Below are 17,107 nucleotides of genomic sequence, written 5' to 3' on the forward strand. Positions count from 1 at the left end.
CAGCCTCCAGAACCGTGAGAAGATAAATTTCTGTTGTTTAAGCCACCCAGTCTGTGGTATTTTGTTATGGCAGCTCAAGCAGACTGACAACAGTACCAATGCACAGACACACGAGCTCCTTGAGGGCTGAGACTGTATCATCTTCCTGTTTCTAGTCTTAGTACCTAATGTGGTCCTTGCACACAGTAAGTGATTAATAAATTCCTGTTGAGTAAATATAAGAGTGGATGGAGGTAAGAGGCTGTGAAGACCTCCTCCCCTTCTCACCCTTAGAATCTCAGAGCTATGTTTAAACCCCCTCAGGTCAGAGTAGGTAAAAAACTCAGACCCTCCAGGTGCTGTCAATCACTGAGGGAGAGGCAAGGTGGCAAGCCTTCTAGCTGTGCCCTCACATGGCCCTTCCTTGGTTTGTGTGCATGGACACAGAGAGGGGAAGGAGAGGGAGCACTCTGGTGTCTCTTATAAGGACACCAGTCCTACTGGATTAGGGCCCCATCCTTCTGACTTCATTTAACCTTAATAGGTTTAATTTAACCTCCTTATAGGCCCTATGTCCAAATATAACCATGTTGGGGTTTAAGGGTTCAAGATATAAATTTGGGGGCATAATTCAGTTCGAGGCAAAGCCAGACATCAACCCTCTCAGTGTCCTTCCTGACAGTTACTTGCAGCCGTTGGGGCCACCTGCCCAGATGTCAAATGCAAGAGGGAAGAGACAGTTTAGAAATAATAAAATGCTCAACTCAACAACATCTTTTATTCATATGGGAGCAGGTCCTGGCTGCAGAGTCCTTTAACCCGTTGACCAAGCCACCAGTAAGGGACCACTAGCTACCTCGGCGGTGCTTTGTGAGATCACCAAGGGGAAAGCCTGGTGCCTGCCCTGAAAGAACCTATAATCTAGTTGTGAGGTCTGGGATAGGAAATATTCTCTGGGTCCTTGGTACCTTCATCAGTCAGTAGACTCGTGTTTACTGAGTATCTAGAACCCGCAGAACATGGTCAGGTAAAAAAAGATTAATCAGCTATGGACCCTAGCTTTCAGGAGCTTTTATAAGTAAAAACAAAACAAATAATAATGATGAGGATAATGAGAAGAGTAGCAGTCAACACTTAATGAAATCTCATTATGAGCCAGGCACTGGTCTCCATGCTTTCCATATATTAACCTATCTATTCCTCACAACAGTTCTATGACATGGGTTTTATTATTCCCATTTCACAGATGAGGAGACTGAGGCAGAGACAGATTAAGTAGTTTGCCTCACATATAAAGCAACCCAGGAGTAGAGCTGGGATTCAGTCCCAGGGATCTATCTCCAGACCCCTTGTCCTTAGTGACTAAAAGTGCCACATAGGTGACAGAGCTCTCCTTTTCCCTCCTCCTTAGAATGACGGGGCTGGACAGGGTGCAGTGTTTTCACAGGTTGATGACAGAATAAGAGGAGGCGCAGCCATGTAAAGCAGGTACACACCCAGGTGGAAGCAGGTGGGGGTCCTGGGGTGGCTTGCTCAGCCAGTTCCCCACTCAGTGCCCACTCTGTCCAGGCAAACCCTGTAGGCGGAGCCAAGGGGCTCTGTGCAAACGCCCTGGACCAACCATCTCCATGGTCCTCCCCAGCTCAACAGTCTACGATTCCAATGCTGTGAGACTTCTGACAACAGAGAAGATTTGCAGAGCTAAGGAAGCCAGAGATCATCCAAGAGCCTCAGAAGGTGTGGAAGGGAGATGTAAACTGTCTCCTCGGGGACAGGAAGGCTCGGTGAAGGTGGAAAGAGGATGGCGGGTAATGTTCCAGGCCCGGGTAAAGGCCAGCTGGAGGGCGACGAACCCTAACCCTAACCCTCACTTAGGGCAGAGCGAATGAACAGGTTCAGCAGATCCAATTTGAATTCTGTCCCACCCTTGTTTTTCCAGGTCCACGGGCCATCTTTAGTGCATCATATTTCTTCTGGAACTTTTAACGAATATGTGGTCATCTGGCTCTTCAACTTGATGAGAGCAACTTTACACGTGTACCTTCATCCAGGAACGATACTGAAAAAATAGAGTTTGCATGTAAATGGAAGGTCCAGGAGAAGCGGGCTTGCTGCAGCCTCCTGCATTTCCGAGGAAGTTAGCTGATGCTCCATCTGAGAACATGACCCAGTTTAGCAACAACATCGACACAGCAGGGACTAGGGAAAATGCCACGTATTAGAAGACCAAGGCCCATGAGAGGTGAGATGCCACAAAGTGGAGGTAGAGACCAGTCCCCGGCTCTGCTTTTGATTAGAGCCTCTGGTAGCCACACGGCTGGAGGAAACCGAGAGAGAACAATGTTAACAGTAGCAGCAAAAACAGACTCTCAGGAATCCGCCCTGGAGTATGGCTGCGGTTCTCTGCCCAGGGCGCAAAGGCGATCCTCACAGAGACAGGGCAGGTTCACTCCCAGTTTTAGATCCTCTGTGTTTGGGGAGCCCCCAAAGAACTGGGTCTTCCTTCATCTGGAGGTGACAAAGGGCAAAAGCTCTGGGCTCATTACCATGTAAATGAAAACTACAAGGCAGATTTTCAGCAAAGCCGCTCTCAGGCGATAAATGCCCTGCTACCTCATTAAACCATGCAGGACCCTCTTCTATTAATTCAAAGCCCGCTGATCGGGCCGTCCTTTAAAGGGCTGCTTCCCCAAGTGAGACCCGGCATTCCAGGGCTAAGGACAGCTGGGGACCCGAGACGCGGATGCAGCAAGGCGCCCTTGGCGGCTAACAGGCTTTTTCCCCGAAGGGCTCTGAGGATGGATCGCAAACGGGATTTCCAAGCATTCCCGCTAAGGACTAGGAGTCCCAAGATCTCCAGCCTACAGACACCCAAAAGCAGCATCCCATCCGCAAAGCTATAAAGAGAGTCTGGAGGATTAGAGCCAGTATGCAGCTGGGGTTCGACGGAGATCAAGCACTTAGTGAGTCTCTGGATCCAGACGCGGCTCCCAATTCTTGCTACTGTCCTACATGAGCCCGGAGCTGCTGACCCAGTGTGCCGGGATGCTTCCGGCAGAGAAATACCACGCAGGAGGAGGCGGAGGCGGAGAGGGACACGCGGAGCCCCCCGCCTCGCTCCTGGACCTCTGAAGCACCTTTAATCCATCCCCTGCCTGCCTCACATGTTGGACTGCTTTTTCCTGGGGCATCTGTGAGCACACAAAAGGGGCTGACTGGGCTTGGGCCAACGGCTATTGAGAAGTTCCTCTCCGCGGTACAAGGACCTTCTCAATCTCCAGACGTGACCATTCACTGAAGGCGCCGGCAGCAGGGCTGGAGCACAGATTGGCACATTCCCCTTTGCAGCAAAAGAGCTCCTCCAGCTGCCTTGACATCGTGTCTGCATAAAACGAGCTTTCAGGGGGTCAGGACCCACACGTGGGGAGGTGTTTCCGTGCTGTGCAGAGCATCTTCCTTTTGGATTTAGGAAAGCAAAAGGCAAAAATGGCCCTAGGCGCAGTGGAGAAGTCTCCTTCCAGACCGGCAATCCTAACGCTATCTTGTATTTATAAAACCCCTTGTCTTCTGACCCTGCCTCTTCCATACCTGCACATCCGGCCCCTGCGGAGTGTAAAGGAACGAGCCTTGTTGCCCCTGATTTACAGATGAAGAAACCAAAGCATGGAGAGGTTAAGTGACTTGCTTCAGAGGTGACAGAGCTGGTCACAGGGGGTGGGGGTGGCAGAGGGTTCTCTCTCTGACAATCCGCACCTTTGAAGATTAACTGACAGCCTGAGAAGACTGAATCTTTGAAGGACCGGAGAACAGGGCTGCCAAAGGATTTGTGTAAGAGGGACATGCAGCTGAAGCACGGCGCTCATAAAAAATCCCAGCCCCCCCGGAGTTCGGAGGAAGGGGCAACTGCGGGGAGGAGGTCCCCCGGGCGCCCTCACCGCACTCACGCACACCACACCCTCTGCTCAACATCCCCAGGAGGGGAACACGCAAACACCACCTAGTGACCGTGTCCAGCTCTAGTTCTCGGGTTAGCTCCGTCCTCCCCGTGAAGGCTGGAAAAGGCTGTGACGCTTCTGCAGTCAAGCATCAAACATCTCTGCGCAGATCCTCCGTCCTCCCAAACAGAGCCTTCCTCCCTCCTGCCCTGCTTTCCTTTCTGTCCAGTGGGTGTAGGCATCCAGAATTCAAAGTACTTAAACATCATCCTGATAATAACATAAGATTAAACCTCCTGCCCCCAAACGGAATGGGCCATCAACAGTCAGAATCAAGTTCTATTGTCGTTGTCACCGTTTTGTTATTATTACTACCAATACTGATTAGCAGCACAACTCCCCATCCTCCTTACTGGCTTCTCCTCTTGACATTTGAATGTGGATGTTTCCTGGGCTTCCTCCTCAAACCCTCTTCTACACTCTCCTCCTGGAAAAGTCATGCCCCTCCTGCAGCTCCTGCCACTTTTCTTTTGGCCACACCACGCAGCATATGGGATCTTAGTTCTCCGACCAGGGATCCAACACGTGGCCCTGCAATGGAAGCAGGAAGTCCTAACCACTGGACCACCAGGGGATTCTGATGCATAAATCTGCGTCTCCAGCTCTAATCTCTCTCCTGAGCACCTAACCGAGTTTTCAACTGCCTGATGGATGGATGGTGCCCAAATGGGTGTCCTGCAGGCAATGCAAGTCTCCTAGTCCAAACTGAACTCATTAACTTCCCTCCAAATGACCGCTGCTGGGGCTCTGCTAATGGCTCTTCCTCCGTCCCCACATCCAGCCAGCTGTCTGGCCCCAGTTCCTCCTCCTTCTTCACCTATGTTACATGCATTTATTTCTCCGTAGTTAAAGCCCTCATCATGTCCCTCCTGGGCCAGTGCAAGATTCTTCTAACTGGCCCCCGCTGGAATACAAGTTCCCCGAGGTCAGAGCTGTTTTGCTCCCTGCTGGATACTCCACCAAGTCACAGTAAACCCTTCATGAGCAAAGGTCTCTCTATCTCTCCTCCATCTTCACATTGCTAAAAAATTCTTCCCTAAAGCAAAGATCCAATCACGTCATGTCCCCAAAGACATATTCTGTAGGTCACCAGTTGACCCCAGTGTTCAAATTCCCCCACGTCGTAATTAGCTGGGCATGTAGCTCCAACCTGCCTGTCCAGCCCCCTCCCTTGTGTCTTCTCAATCTATCTGCCCTTTTCTAAGGCTGCCCTGGGCTAGTCCTTGTCTTTGGTACATATTCTTTTCAATCTTAGTATCTGTATCCTCTCTCCTGGAGGGAAAAAAAAAAAAAAAAAAAGCATCTCTCAACCAACACCTTGTCTGCCTGGAAAATTATTTTATTGTTCAAGACTTAGCTCGAGTGTCCTCTTCTTTGGTAAGCTTCCTTCCCCAGAGTCTCCAAGATGCATCTCCACTATGGGACCTGCTATAGGAATTAAGACAGTGAGCTCTATACCGGGGCCAAGTCCCGGTGACCTCTTAGTGATTTCAATACCACACACCTGTCTCAGCCTGTGCCATCAGGTGTTATTATGTATTTGTTACACTATATTCCTTCAAAACAAACGAAGCTCTTGGTAGGCTGATCCCAGCGCGGTGAATGTAGCAAGCATTCATTATTCATCATCAGTTTGTTAGTGATGACGTTGACACCTCAGTTAGTAAAGCTACTTCCCCCTAGTCACGCATTTGATTCTCACAACAATCATGGGAACCAGATGGTGCAAGTATTTCACAAATAATGAAACTGAGGCAGCAAATAGGTTACCATCACTTACAAGGAAAACTGACTCCATGTACTTTCTACTGGACCCTATACCTCTCCAGCTCTTTGCCTCAAGAAATGAAGACATATCCACCAAGTCATTATTACCAGCAAAAGAGCACCTCCCATCTATAAAACAATGATGTAAACAGTTTGGTGTGATGAAAAAACCTGGTCCACCATTTACAGTCCAAGAGAAAAAAATCTGGGCATAGAAAAATCTAAACATAGAGTGGCCCCAATGAGCCATCGAGTACATGCTGTCATACTACCAACTTAAAGTTGCAGACGCAACTCCCAAAAGAAACTGAAAATGCATCCTTGGGTTAGATTCTGACATTGAGACTCAGAGTTAGTTAACAGAGGCAGTGGAATAGAACAATTGAGAGCCTCTCCCAGGATTAAGCCTCTAAACCTATCAAGTTTCTACAAAACAAGCAGATCCTGTTATTTCTGCCTGGAGAGAATCAGAATCTTCTGACTTTAAGTGTTAAAGGATTCTTCTACACACTGAGACTCTGAGTTTGGAAACCAGCTAAATGAGCCACATTGTTGTACAACATCCAGATTTTAAAGAATCCACTATAAGAATGGATTTTCTTTCTTTCTTAAAAGAACCTCTCTCTTGCTGGTTCACCCAATTCAATCACATATACCTTTTATAAATGCAATCAAACCAGAGAAATAAGGTCTTTTTGTATTTTGTTACTCAGAGAAAAAAGGCGTCTTGAACACGAGTGACCCTCCTTGTTCGGCTCTGCTCCCTCACTGGTAATTCCAGGACATAAAAGTCACCAATTTCAAACAGAAACATGAGATAACCAGGTCGAACTGTCATTTCCAGAAAACCTTACTCATCCTCTGCCTTGAAAAGGTCAGTTTATTGGGATAGTGATGAAATGATTATTAACCAATCCTACCGGGCTCTGCAAGTCCTCTCACCTCTAAGGATAAAAATCCATTCCTGGAGACCAGGCATTCACTGGACGTGCTCACACTTGTGTACAACCATAGCCCCCTGCCCTCCTGTGGCTGCCTGTGGCTTTACCCCACGGTGAATTAACGGAGGCTCACCCACCACAGTGCTCCCAAGTTTACTGGCATCGCCAGACAATGTCAAGAATTATTTTGGGGCTTCCCTGGTGGTGCAGTGGTTGGGAGTCCGCCTGCCGATGCGGGGGACACGGGTTCGTGCCCCGGTCCGGGAGGATCCCACATGCCGCGAAGCGGCTGGGCCCGTGAGCCACGGCCGCTGAGCCTGCGCGTCCGGAGCCTGTGCTCCGCAACGGGAGAGGCCACAGCAGTGAGAGGCCCGCGTAGGGCCAAAAAAAAAATAAATAAATCAAAATCTCTTCATTTCACTGGGTTGTTAAGAAAATTAAAGGTGGTGATACATGTAAAAGCACCTTGCAGACCATAACACTCTAAGCACATATTAGCTAAAGTTATTATTAATGCTTGACAACATGGCATGGAAAAGGACCCCTCCAAGGAAGGCTATCTCATTGGGAACAATAAACAGGAGGGGATGGTGATGGCCTGACAGTCACTAAGGCTGTCTCACTGGGAACGATAAACAGGAGGGGATGGTGATGGTCTGACAGTCACTAACGGAAGGGCCCAGAGACCAGCCATTTGTTTTCACACCCTTTCCTCCTCAGGGCAGGTGAGACTCAGAGCATATCTCATTCATTGTGACCCCCTTCCTCAGACAGTCACAAAGAGACTGGAATTGAAATAAAACACATCCTGATAGGTTCATGAGTTTCTAGCCCCTTCCCTCTCTCCATTCGGAGCTCAAGATTTAGGCACTGTGGCCCTCACTTTTTCTCGAGTTGAGAGATTCTGTTGCTGTTGTTGATTTGCTTATATATTTTCTGCTTTTGAGTCACAACACAAAAGAGCGCCCCTGGAAATGCAAATCAAAACCACAATGAAAAACCACCTTACACCTGTCAGAATGGCTATCGTCAAAAAGATAACAAATATTAATATATTAATAGTATAGCACAGAGAACTCTTCTCAATACTCTGTAATGACCTACATGGGAAAAGAATCTAAAAAAGAGTGGATATGTGTATATGTATAACTGATTCACTTTGCTGTATAGCAGAAACTAATACAACATTTTTAATCAACTATAATCCAATAAACATTTTTTTTAAAAAGACAACAAATAATAAGCATTGGTGAAGATGTAGAGAAAAGGGAACACTTGCACACTGTTGGTGGGAAGGTAAACTGGTGTAGCCACCATGGGAAACAGCACAGAGGTTCCTCAAAAAATTAAAAATAGAATTACCATATGATCCAGCTATTCCACTCCTGGGCATATATCCAAAGAAAATGAAAACACTAATTTGAAAAGATATATGCGCCCCCCATGTTCATAGCAGCATTATTTACAATAGCCAAGATATGGAAGCAACCTTAATGTCCATCAACAGATGAATGGATAAAGAAGATGTGGTATACATGTACAACGGACTATTACTCAGCCATAAAAAAGAATGAAATTTTGCCATTTGGAACAACATGCATAAGCCTAGAGTATATTGTGCTTAGTGAAGTAAGTCAGACAGAGAGAGACAAACACTGCATGTTTTCACTTATATGTGGAATTTTAAAAATAAATGAGTAAAACAAAACAGAAACCATTTGGAACAACATGCATAAGCCTAGAGTATATTGTGCTTAGTGAAGTAAGTCAGACAGAGAGAGACAAACACTGCATGTTTTCACTTATATGTGGAATTTTTAAAATAAATGAGTAAAACAAAACAGAAACAGACACAGATACAGAGAACAAACAAGTGGTTACCAGTGGGGGGAGGGGCACAATAGGGGAAGGGGATTAAGAAGTACAAACTACTATGTATAAAATAAATAAGAGGGACTTCCCTGGTGGTCTGGTGGTAAAGAATCCCCCTTACAAGGCAGGGGACACAGGTTTGATCCCTGGTCAGGGAACTAAGATCCCACACACCTCGGGGCAACTAGACCCTTGCACCACAGCTACTGAGCTCACGTGTCTCAACTAGAGAGCCTGCGTGCTGCAAACTACAGAACCCATGTGTCCTGGAGCCTGGGCGCCGCAACTAGAGAGAAGCCCGCGCCGCAAGGAAAGATCCCGATGCTTCAAAAAAGATCCCGCGCGCCGCAACTAAGACCTGACGCGTAGCCAAAAATAAATAAATAAATAAATAATTTAAAAATAAAATCAAATCGATACAATACAATGATGTACAGCACAGGGAATACAGCCAATATTTTATAATAAACAAATGAAGTAGAATCTTAAAAACTATCAAATCACTATGTTATACACCTGAAACTAATGTAACACTGTACATCAACTATACTTTAACTGAAAAAAAGAGTTCTCTTATTCCAAGGTGGGGCAGGCCACAGTTCCAAAATATTTGATAACTGTGGCTCAGAGAAATATTTGGGTTGAAATACAAAAAGCAAAAAAATGCATTTAGAGATTAGCATTTCCATGCCTACGGAGAAAGTTTACAATTAAAAGGATAATATGGGTCATCATGCCTTACTATCGGGGTGACCCTGAGCAATAATAGTTCCTACTTCGTAGAGCTGTCATGAGGATTAAATGAGTTAATATATGTAAATGGGGAGAACAGCACCGGCACAGAGTAAGCACTGTCTAAAGGTTTGCCATTAGTATTATTACAACAACTGACAAATTTTTATCAATCACTCAGGTGTTGGCCAATTTAAAACTTGTTCCCTCGCAAAATAAAATAAAATAAATAAAACTTGTCCCATCTTTTTCCAGTCTTCCACGGTTAGCAACAGTTGACAGTCTGTTCTTGTGAGAATGGACCAATAAATCAACAAAATGTTGTATCTGATCCATGAGAATATGCATCTGATGCATCTGTCCTAAGTGCGGTGGTTGGTTTTGTCGAAATGCGACTGTGTTCATAAACAAATTAGAAAACCTATTTTTCTGCCCCTTTCTTTCCCTCAATTCAGAAACAATGATCCCAATGACCTCTTTAGACATATTGTTACTAAGTGTGGTTATTTCAATTATCAAACACCAAATGAGCTTGCAAAATAAGACAAGGATAAAAGAAGAAGTCTGGAAAAATCACCTTCCTCTTCAGTATCGATAAATAACACTAAATTTTCAATTGAATTAAAAATGTACGTGAAGAAAACAGTTTGATGCAACCTTCTGCATTCAAACTGTCCAGAAGAAACCAGCCCTTACTTGTCAGTTTCCTAAGGATCAAGGACTACATTCCCTTATCTTCGTATCCCCAGGGCATGCAACAGACACAAAAGATGGATGAATAGATGGAAAAAAACAGAGCTGGCTTTTACCCACAGTGTTCAGAACCCATCAAATTCCTATAATCACAGAATTAAAGAATGTTAGTGATATGGAAGGAATTGACCTCAGGAGAAGTTACACAACTTGCCCAAAGCCACGTAGCTATTTAACAGCAGAGACTGAACTTGATCTCTCACCCCTATAAAGAACACAGGGCTCTCAAGCTGTACCAGAGCTTCCCAGCTAAGGGCAAGTCTCCCGTGGCCTTTTGGAAGCTTTTGAAATATGCCTCTGACACCAGGCAAAGTGTCACATGGGTGCTTTTCTTCACGTATCTAATCAATATTTACTGGAGGGCAATCTTAACCTACACTCTCCGTTACTCTCAGGAATTAAAGAACCACTGACTCTCTCTCCAACTTGCCACTTCAGGCCTCTGAGATGAGAGATTCGCTCCTTTTGGTATGAAATCCTTCTCCTGTCTCCCAAAGCTTTCCGATTTCACCTCGGGGATAAATCAAAAGCGTTTCCATGCTGCTTATATTAGAGTGGCCTTTTGTTGAAGAAACATGCTTTATAATTTGAGGCGCTGGGACTTTTGTTTACAGACTGAATTAACTACAGGTTGCAACTGTGGCTTTTAGACATAACATTGCAGGAGAAGCTTACGCTCTACCACGTAAGAAATCTTTCTCAAACTCCAAGAGACTGGCACCTCCAAATCAGTGAGCTGGGCAGACAGCATTTGTTCCTGCCTGCTGGCACACAGCTCAATGCTATGGCCACATGGCCCAAACAAGACCTCCAGGAGCTTAAGCCAGCGGTACTAGTGCCACATCTCTGATGTGCAGACAGGGCAGCCCAACGGGGAGTGCCCTGGGTCAGAGACCTGGAAGCAGAGAAAGGAAACGGGGCGTAGCTCAGATGATAGGCTCCTGCTCTAAACCCTTCAGTGGTTCCCACTGCCTGCTGTGCGACACCCGGAATCCTCACGACACCCGGAATCCTCACGGGGCATTGTGATTGGCTCCCAATCTATTTATTCCTCCTCCTTACCTACTGGTTCCCTGCAGGTCTACCATGTTCTAGACGATCCAGACTGATCTGTCGCCCCGAACAGTTCAATGACGTCACCGCCTCCACACCTCTGCACAAGGTGTGTCTCCCCTGAGATGCTCCAACCCCTCCCTCCCTCAGATCTCATCCTAAGTGCCACCTCTTCTCTAGAACCTTCCCTGAGTTCTCCTCCAACCTCCCAGGCCTCCTCCAAGTGGAAGTGGCCTCAATCACCATGACACTCTTGTAGTACTTTTGTAACCGCCCATGGTAATTATTTTCTAAACAGTGTGGCAGCAATTTGGGAATGTTTTTTCTTGCTGTCAGTCAGCATTAGCGGAGCATCTTCTGTGTGTCAGATGCTGTGTTGGGTGTCTGGGACATGAAAATAAATAAAGTCAAGGTTCTTGCCTTCAATGGGCTTATGCTCTAGTGATGAGATGACACTAGGACAAAGGGTTATACCTAGTGCAGGGGGGAAATGAAATATGAAAGAGATGATGGCATTTTAAGTTGGGTCTTAAAGAAAAATGTGTTCACTGGGCAAAAAATAGAGAGGAAGGAAGGGTTCTTCTAGGGAAAAAGAACATTGTATACAGCAGTGCTTGTCAAGGTTTTACTGAATGAATAAAACAAAGCCCGGAAGGTTACAGATTAGCCCCTGCTCACTACTGTCTACATTTACCGAGTGTGTTCAGGACTCCCATCCCTCACAGCAACCCCAGAAGTTAGGCAGCATCATCCCCATTTTATGGATGAGAACACTGAGGCTTCCAATGCCCAAAGCCCCAAAGCTATCAAGTAGCAGAGCGTGGCCGGTGTTCCTGACGCTATAAGGTTGTACTAGTGAGTTCGCCTTCAAGGACCTAAATATAAAGCAAACTCTTAGCTCTCTTCCTCTAAGCCAGGGTGGACCACTCCGGGCAGACCTCAAAGACCCAAAAACCACCTCAGGGAACACATACCGTGAGGGAAGAAGAGAGAAGCAGCCGAAGCTGTGCTGCGTGCAGATTCTGGGAACAGCGAGGCCCTGTGTCTCCCTAGAAACCTGATGTTACTCCTCTCACGGTATACGGTTTTAGTGGCCCCAAATGTGGGCCCTCTTTCCTAATATATAAATGGCAACCTGGAAAGAGACATCCAAAAGTCACCTCAGGCCAACTCAGGCTCATTAAAGCTCCCTTAGGGCTCCGAGAATTGAATTGAACCTCTGGCTTTCTAGGAGAAAGCACTTCGTTTTTGACAGAGTTCTTTTCCCCCCTTTTCTTCATCTGATCATTTTCTCAATTTTTCCCTTTCTAGTTCAGGCTTTTTCTGTAACTCTTGTATTGGGCACATGCTCTTTTTTTTTTTCCTCCTAGCTGAGACTATTATATCTTGCTATTGTCATGTTCCTTTTCCACTGAAAGCAATCAAAAATGAAAATCCACATTTCAGAGCAGTGTCTATTAAATAGGCATCTTTTCATGGTTGGAAAAAAAAAAAAAAAAGACAGCACTCTCTGAGGGCTGAGTTTCAGTTCTGTGTATCACCTAAAGATTAGACACTTGGGTGAGACTTCTGCCTCTTCACAGGCCATTTGTATTTGGGTACTTGAGAGAGATGGCAGAAAGTCTGGAGTCAGAACCAACTTGTTTTAAGGAATTCTTCGTCGAAAGCATTGCTAATCAAAGTGTGGTCCTGGGACCAGTAGCAACTGCATCACTTGTGAGCTTGTTGGGAATGGAGACTCTCAGGCTCACCCCAGACCAGCTGAACCAGAATCTGCCATTTTGCAAGATCCCTAGTGATTTGTAAGTACATTAAAATTTTAGAAGCACTGGTCTAGAATTAAAATGAATTTGCTTTAATGAAACCATCCTGTAGCCTCCACGTGGATTTCTTTCCTAAGAAAGAAATCTCTGTACAGTGAACTCCATAGAACATCCTCCACCACGCTTTTCCACCCAAATTGTTTATTCATGGAAGAATTTTGAAATGATAAATCATCTTCCAGAAATCACACTCAGCCTGAGGGAGTTCCAGATGACACAAAGCTGATGGCCAGCCTTTCTGCAGCGTGTGGGAACTAAGAAGGGAGAGGTAACAGGCAACCCTCATCCCGCCTTCTTTAAGGCCCCGGATAGTTTTGTTGATATCTTTGCCTCTCGGAAGAGGGGAGTAAAAGACGTGTTGTACAACCGCACGGGTGACTAATGTGCGACTGAGGGGGCTGTACTGTGTGCTGAGCTCTGAGATCCTTGAGTGGGGGGATGCTCTGTAAACACAAATGGCAGAACCAAGGGCCAACCAAGTCCAGGCTGTGCTCAGACCTCACACTTCCAATAACAACAGTCAAGACACACACAGATGAACCCTGACTAACCTGTCATCTAACCTGGAGAAAGGAACAGAGAAGATGGAGAATCACGTGCACCTGGTTTAAGGAAATGACAGCTAGAATCGCGTGCACCTGGTTTAAGGAAACGACAGGCAAGAAAAGAGAAGAGGGGAGGTGATGACCAGGCCCTGCTCGAGGCTGTCCTGCCCACCTGGTCTCACTCACCCGCCAAGTGGAGCTAAAGCTCACGGGCGGACAGAGGCTGTGACCAGAGCCCTGGCAGGCCACACAGGTGCTGGCCTGGCATCCCACTTTGACCTTGTCCTCTATGAAGAGGACACCTGCTTCAGAGACATGTCTATAAAAAAAGGGAGCACCAAAAAAGTTACCCCTTGTTGGAAAACCAAAACCGGGTCCCCCATCCAAAGTGAGTGTTTTCTCACTGATTCTGATAAACATGCACATCACAGGAAGCTCCTTTAGACTCCTGGCATCTTTCAGACCTCTAAATGCAACGCCTGGGTTATTGATTCCTCTGTGTTTAAAGCCCAACTTGGCAGTGCCCTCCCCCACTTCTACTAATTTTTCACTCATTATTTCCATCTTCACCTTTGAATTCTCTAAAACGGCAATATTTTAAAACACTAAAATGGTTTACTTGTATCAGTCAATACTGCTTTTCCACCAATTATAATTTATTTGTAGATTAACAGTTTTTCAGCTCCAGAAACTGAAAAATTCTGTCCTTTTAATATGCCCACATCAGCAAGCTCTCACAGGAAATCTGGAACGGACAGCAAAGAGCAGTGGTGGCAGAGGACCCTTAGGCTCTGAAATTCAGACAGGAATGCCATCCATCTTCCTCCAGCACAACCAAAATATACCCTCCCCCTGCCCAACAGACACGTCAGAGATCAGGCGCCTCTGAGGACTGAGGCTCTGAATTTGATTTCAGCTAACTTCCACTTCATAGAAAAGCACTCGACTTTATTCCCCCTGTAACTCAGACCTGGATAAGCCAAGCAGTTCTCCAGAAACACATCTGAAGGAACACCTACCTCTGCATCCCCTCCCCACCGCCAACATGCACGGGCATGCCTGAACACACCACCTCCCAAGGCAAAGAGAAAGTTAACTTTCAAATAAAGCTGTCCTGCAGCCAGACCCTTCACATTCACAAAGGTGGTTCTTGCAACTCTGGCCTAAATCCAGAAGCTGAAAACTGACCTCTGCCTGCTGAGGGCACAGACCAGGGTCAAAGGTCCACAAACACACGTTCACCACAAATACACCACTTTCTTTCTCTTTCTTTCTCTCTCTCTCTCTCTCTCTTGGCCAAAGTGAGAATAATGGGCCAGGCTTATTGTCTTTCCTTCAGAGAAGCCAGGATGGCCGGCTGGTGGGAAACTCCAGACAGAATGTGGGTGTGTGAATCTATGCAGGCTCCACAGAGGAATTTTCTGGGAACTCCAGGGATTTTGAAGAAGGGTGGTCTCAGGCTGGGACACAGGGGCTCCTCGGATTCTCGGGCACCCCAGAAGTCTGGGGTGTAGGGGGGGCGGAGTGGCAAGGCTATCCTGCCAGCCAGGCTCCCCTTCCCTGCCGTCCCAGGCCCTCCCCGCCACGGCGGGGTCACTCACCGCCCGTGAGCTGTGCAGGGCCGAAGCACAGCGCCAGCTGAAACCACAGGATCACGGCCAAGAGTCTCTGGGGGCACTGAGGCTGCTGCTGCTCTAGAAATCCATCTCCACTGCTCGGGTTCATTCCATGATACATCTTTCATCCACAGAGGGCATCCGGCTTGCAAGAGTCTGCAACCAGGAGCGAACACGACGATACCCCAGGCTGCCGGGGCGCCGGGGCCAGGCTCCCCCTCCTCCGCCCTGGGACACGGACCCTCGGCTTCCCCTGCTCCTTCCCCATTCCTCCCCCGCGCGGCCCCCGCCCCTTTCCCACGGCGAGCTCCCTCCGCTTCTCCCCAGCGCGGGGTACACTGAGTAACAGCCGCCGCGGGATGCTGCGCGTGCGGGAGGGATGGAGGAGGGGAGGGAGGTCAGGGGTTAGCGCACATTGGCTCCGCGCCGGTCCCCCGGATTCAGCGGCTGTGACCACGACAGGAAAGTCTAAAGCCTTCCAGCCTCTCGGGGCTGGAAAAACACTTTTCCCCGGGCCTATACATTTCACTCTTAGGAATCTCACGAGGTAGCACCGGATCCCCCCAGCTACTTCTCTGGTTTTCCCCAGGATCGGGATGGGTCCTACTGCCCAGTCCCCAGTGAGATTTCTCTGTGCTATCAAAAAATTCCTCCCTCGGGGAGAAGAACCAGGCACCAACTCCCCCTCCTCGGCCTGCGAGCGCCTCCCCGGGATGGAAAGCCCCTTCCGGGGCTCTCGGTCTTACCTGTGGGTCTCATGCATGCAGCTTCCTTCCCTCCTCCGCCTCCTCCCCCCGCCAGTCTAACCCGCATCTGTGCGCGACCTCTGCTGCCGCCGCTGCGCGAGCGAGCGAGACGGAAGCCTCGGCGGCGGCGGCGGCGGCGGCGGCGGCGGCCGCGGCGGCGGCGGCGCCCGGTTCCAGCTCCCCCCGCCCGCGCTCTCCCTCCCCAGGCTCCGGGAGCGGACGGGTGCGGGAGTTGCGGGGGGAGGACGGCAGTCCGGCCGCGCGCCCCCGAGGAGGCACCGGCGCGCCCGCTACCTGAGCTCCGGAGCGCGCGGCGGCGGCGCGGAGAGAGGGAGGGGGCGGGGGCGGGGCGGAGGCGCGCAGCCCGGACACGCACGCGGCGGGCACGCGCCTCCGCAGACCCAGCCAGTGCCGCGGCTGGGGAAGGGGCCCCGCGAGCGCGGGGAGGGGGAAGGGACCCGCCGCCGCCGCAACCAATCGGAAGCCCGCGCGCCTGCACCTGTCGGCACAGGCCTAGGGCCGGGTCGCCCCTTTCCTGGCGCAGGACGGCGGTCTCCGCCTGGGCTGCGCGCGAGCCCGGGTGGCCGCCGCGGCCTCCTCGCGTCCTCCGGTGCCCCCAGAGCGCGGCACGGCGCGGGAGAGGGCTCCGCTTTAGGCTGCTGCCGCGGTGGTGGCTCCAACCCGTGGGACAAGAGTGCACAGCCCGGCCGGCCCCCACCCCAAGACCCTCACCACCGACGGGGTTCACGTGGGCGGGGCGGGGGACGGCCAATTGCCAAAGTCTCTTCCTTTCCTGCGTTTAGCTCTCCGCACCTCACCACGTCCCACCAAGGCTCTGCGTGTCCCCTCAGAGCCCGAATGACACTCTTCCCCCTCCCCCGCTCCCTTGATATTTGCCCTTTTGCGAGCCGCAGGCGTTGTGCAGGAGAACTCTGAGCCTGTCTGGGAGATGCGCTGGCCCCTCCGAACCTCCGCCCGGCGCGCGCTCTCCTTGCGGGGAGAGGGAGGGTCCTCGGTGCCGCTGCAGAAGGTTGAGTACGGAGGAGGGGTGGCGGGTGGGTGGGGGGCTTCTGGGGCTGTGGATCGGAACCCAAGGGGGTCGAGGGTGTTTGCCCTCCCAGCCCCCGGTGGAGAGAGTTCGCCTCGTCGGTGTTGTCTCTCTGCGGCTTTTGGTGCCCGAGCCCAGCCCGCAGAAGGATGCAACTCACTCCCCACTGGTTCTGGCCGCCCGCTGGCCCTGCGCAAGACTGGCCTTCCTCTGCCTGCCTGGCTCCGAGGGCCTACG

At 49.2% G+C, this 17,107-nt stretch overlaps 1 protein-coding gene across 4 annotated transcripts in view; it reads right to left on the reverse strand.

The window, feature by feature from the left end:
* The window catches only part of SUSD4 (sushi domain containing 4), a 135,621-nt gene extending 119,019 nt beyond the window's left edge, over positions 1 to 16,602 (reverse strand). For 2 of the 4 annotated variants that reach the window (XR_008617026.1, XM_055084043.1), the window contains exons 1-2: positions 16,555 to 16,602; positions 15,062 to 15,232 (exon numbers count right to left, since the gene is read on the reverse strand). Coding sequence is in view for 3 of the 4 variants with exons in the window: in XM_055084043.1 (XP_054940018.1) it covers positions 15,062 to 15,197 (136 nt within the window). In the remaining variant the exon portion in view is untranslated. Of the gene's footprint in view, positions 1 to 15,061; positions 15,233 to 15,490; positions 15,511 to 15,822; positions 15,886 to 16,554 lie in introns of those variants that run through there. The other 2 variants (XM_024130558.2, XM_055084044.1) reach the window with 2 other exon arrangements.
* Positions 16,603 to 17,107: the final 505 nt, after the last annotated feature.

The sequence above is a fragment of the Physeter macrocephalus genome, chromosome 4 (genome assembly GCF_002837175.3).
Source record: "Physeter macrocephalus isolate SW-GA chromosome 4, ASM283717v5, whole genome shotgun sequence".
In the NCBI taxonomy this organism is placed as follows: Eukaryota; Metazoa; Chordata; class Mammalia; order Artiodactyla; family Physeteridae; genus Physeter; species Physeter macrocephalus.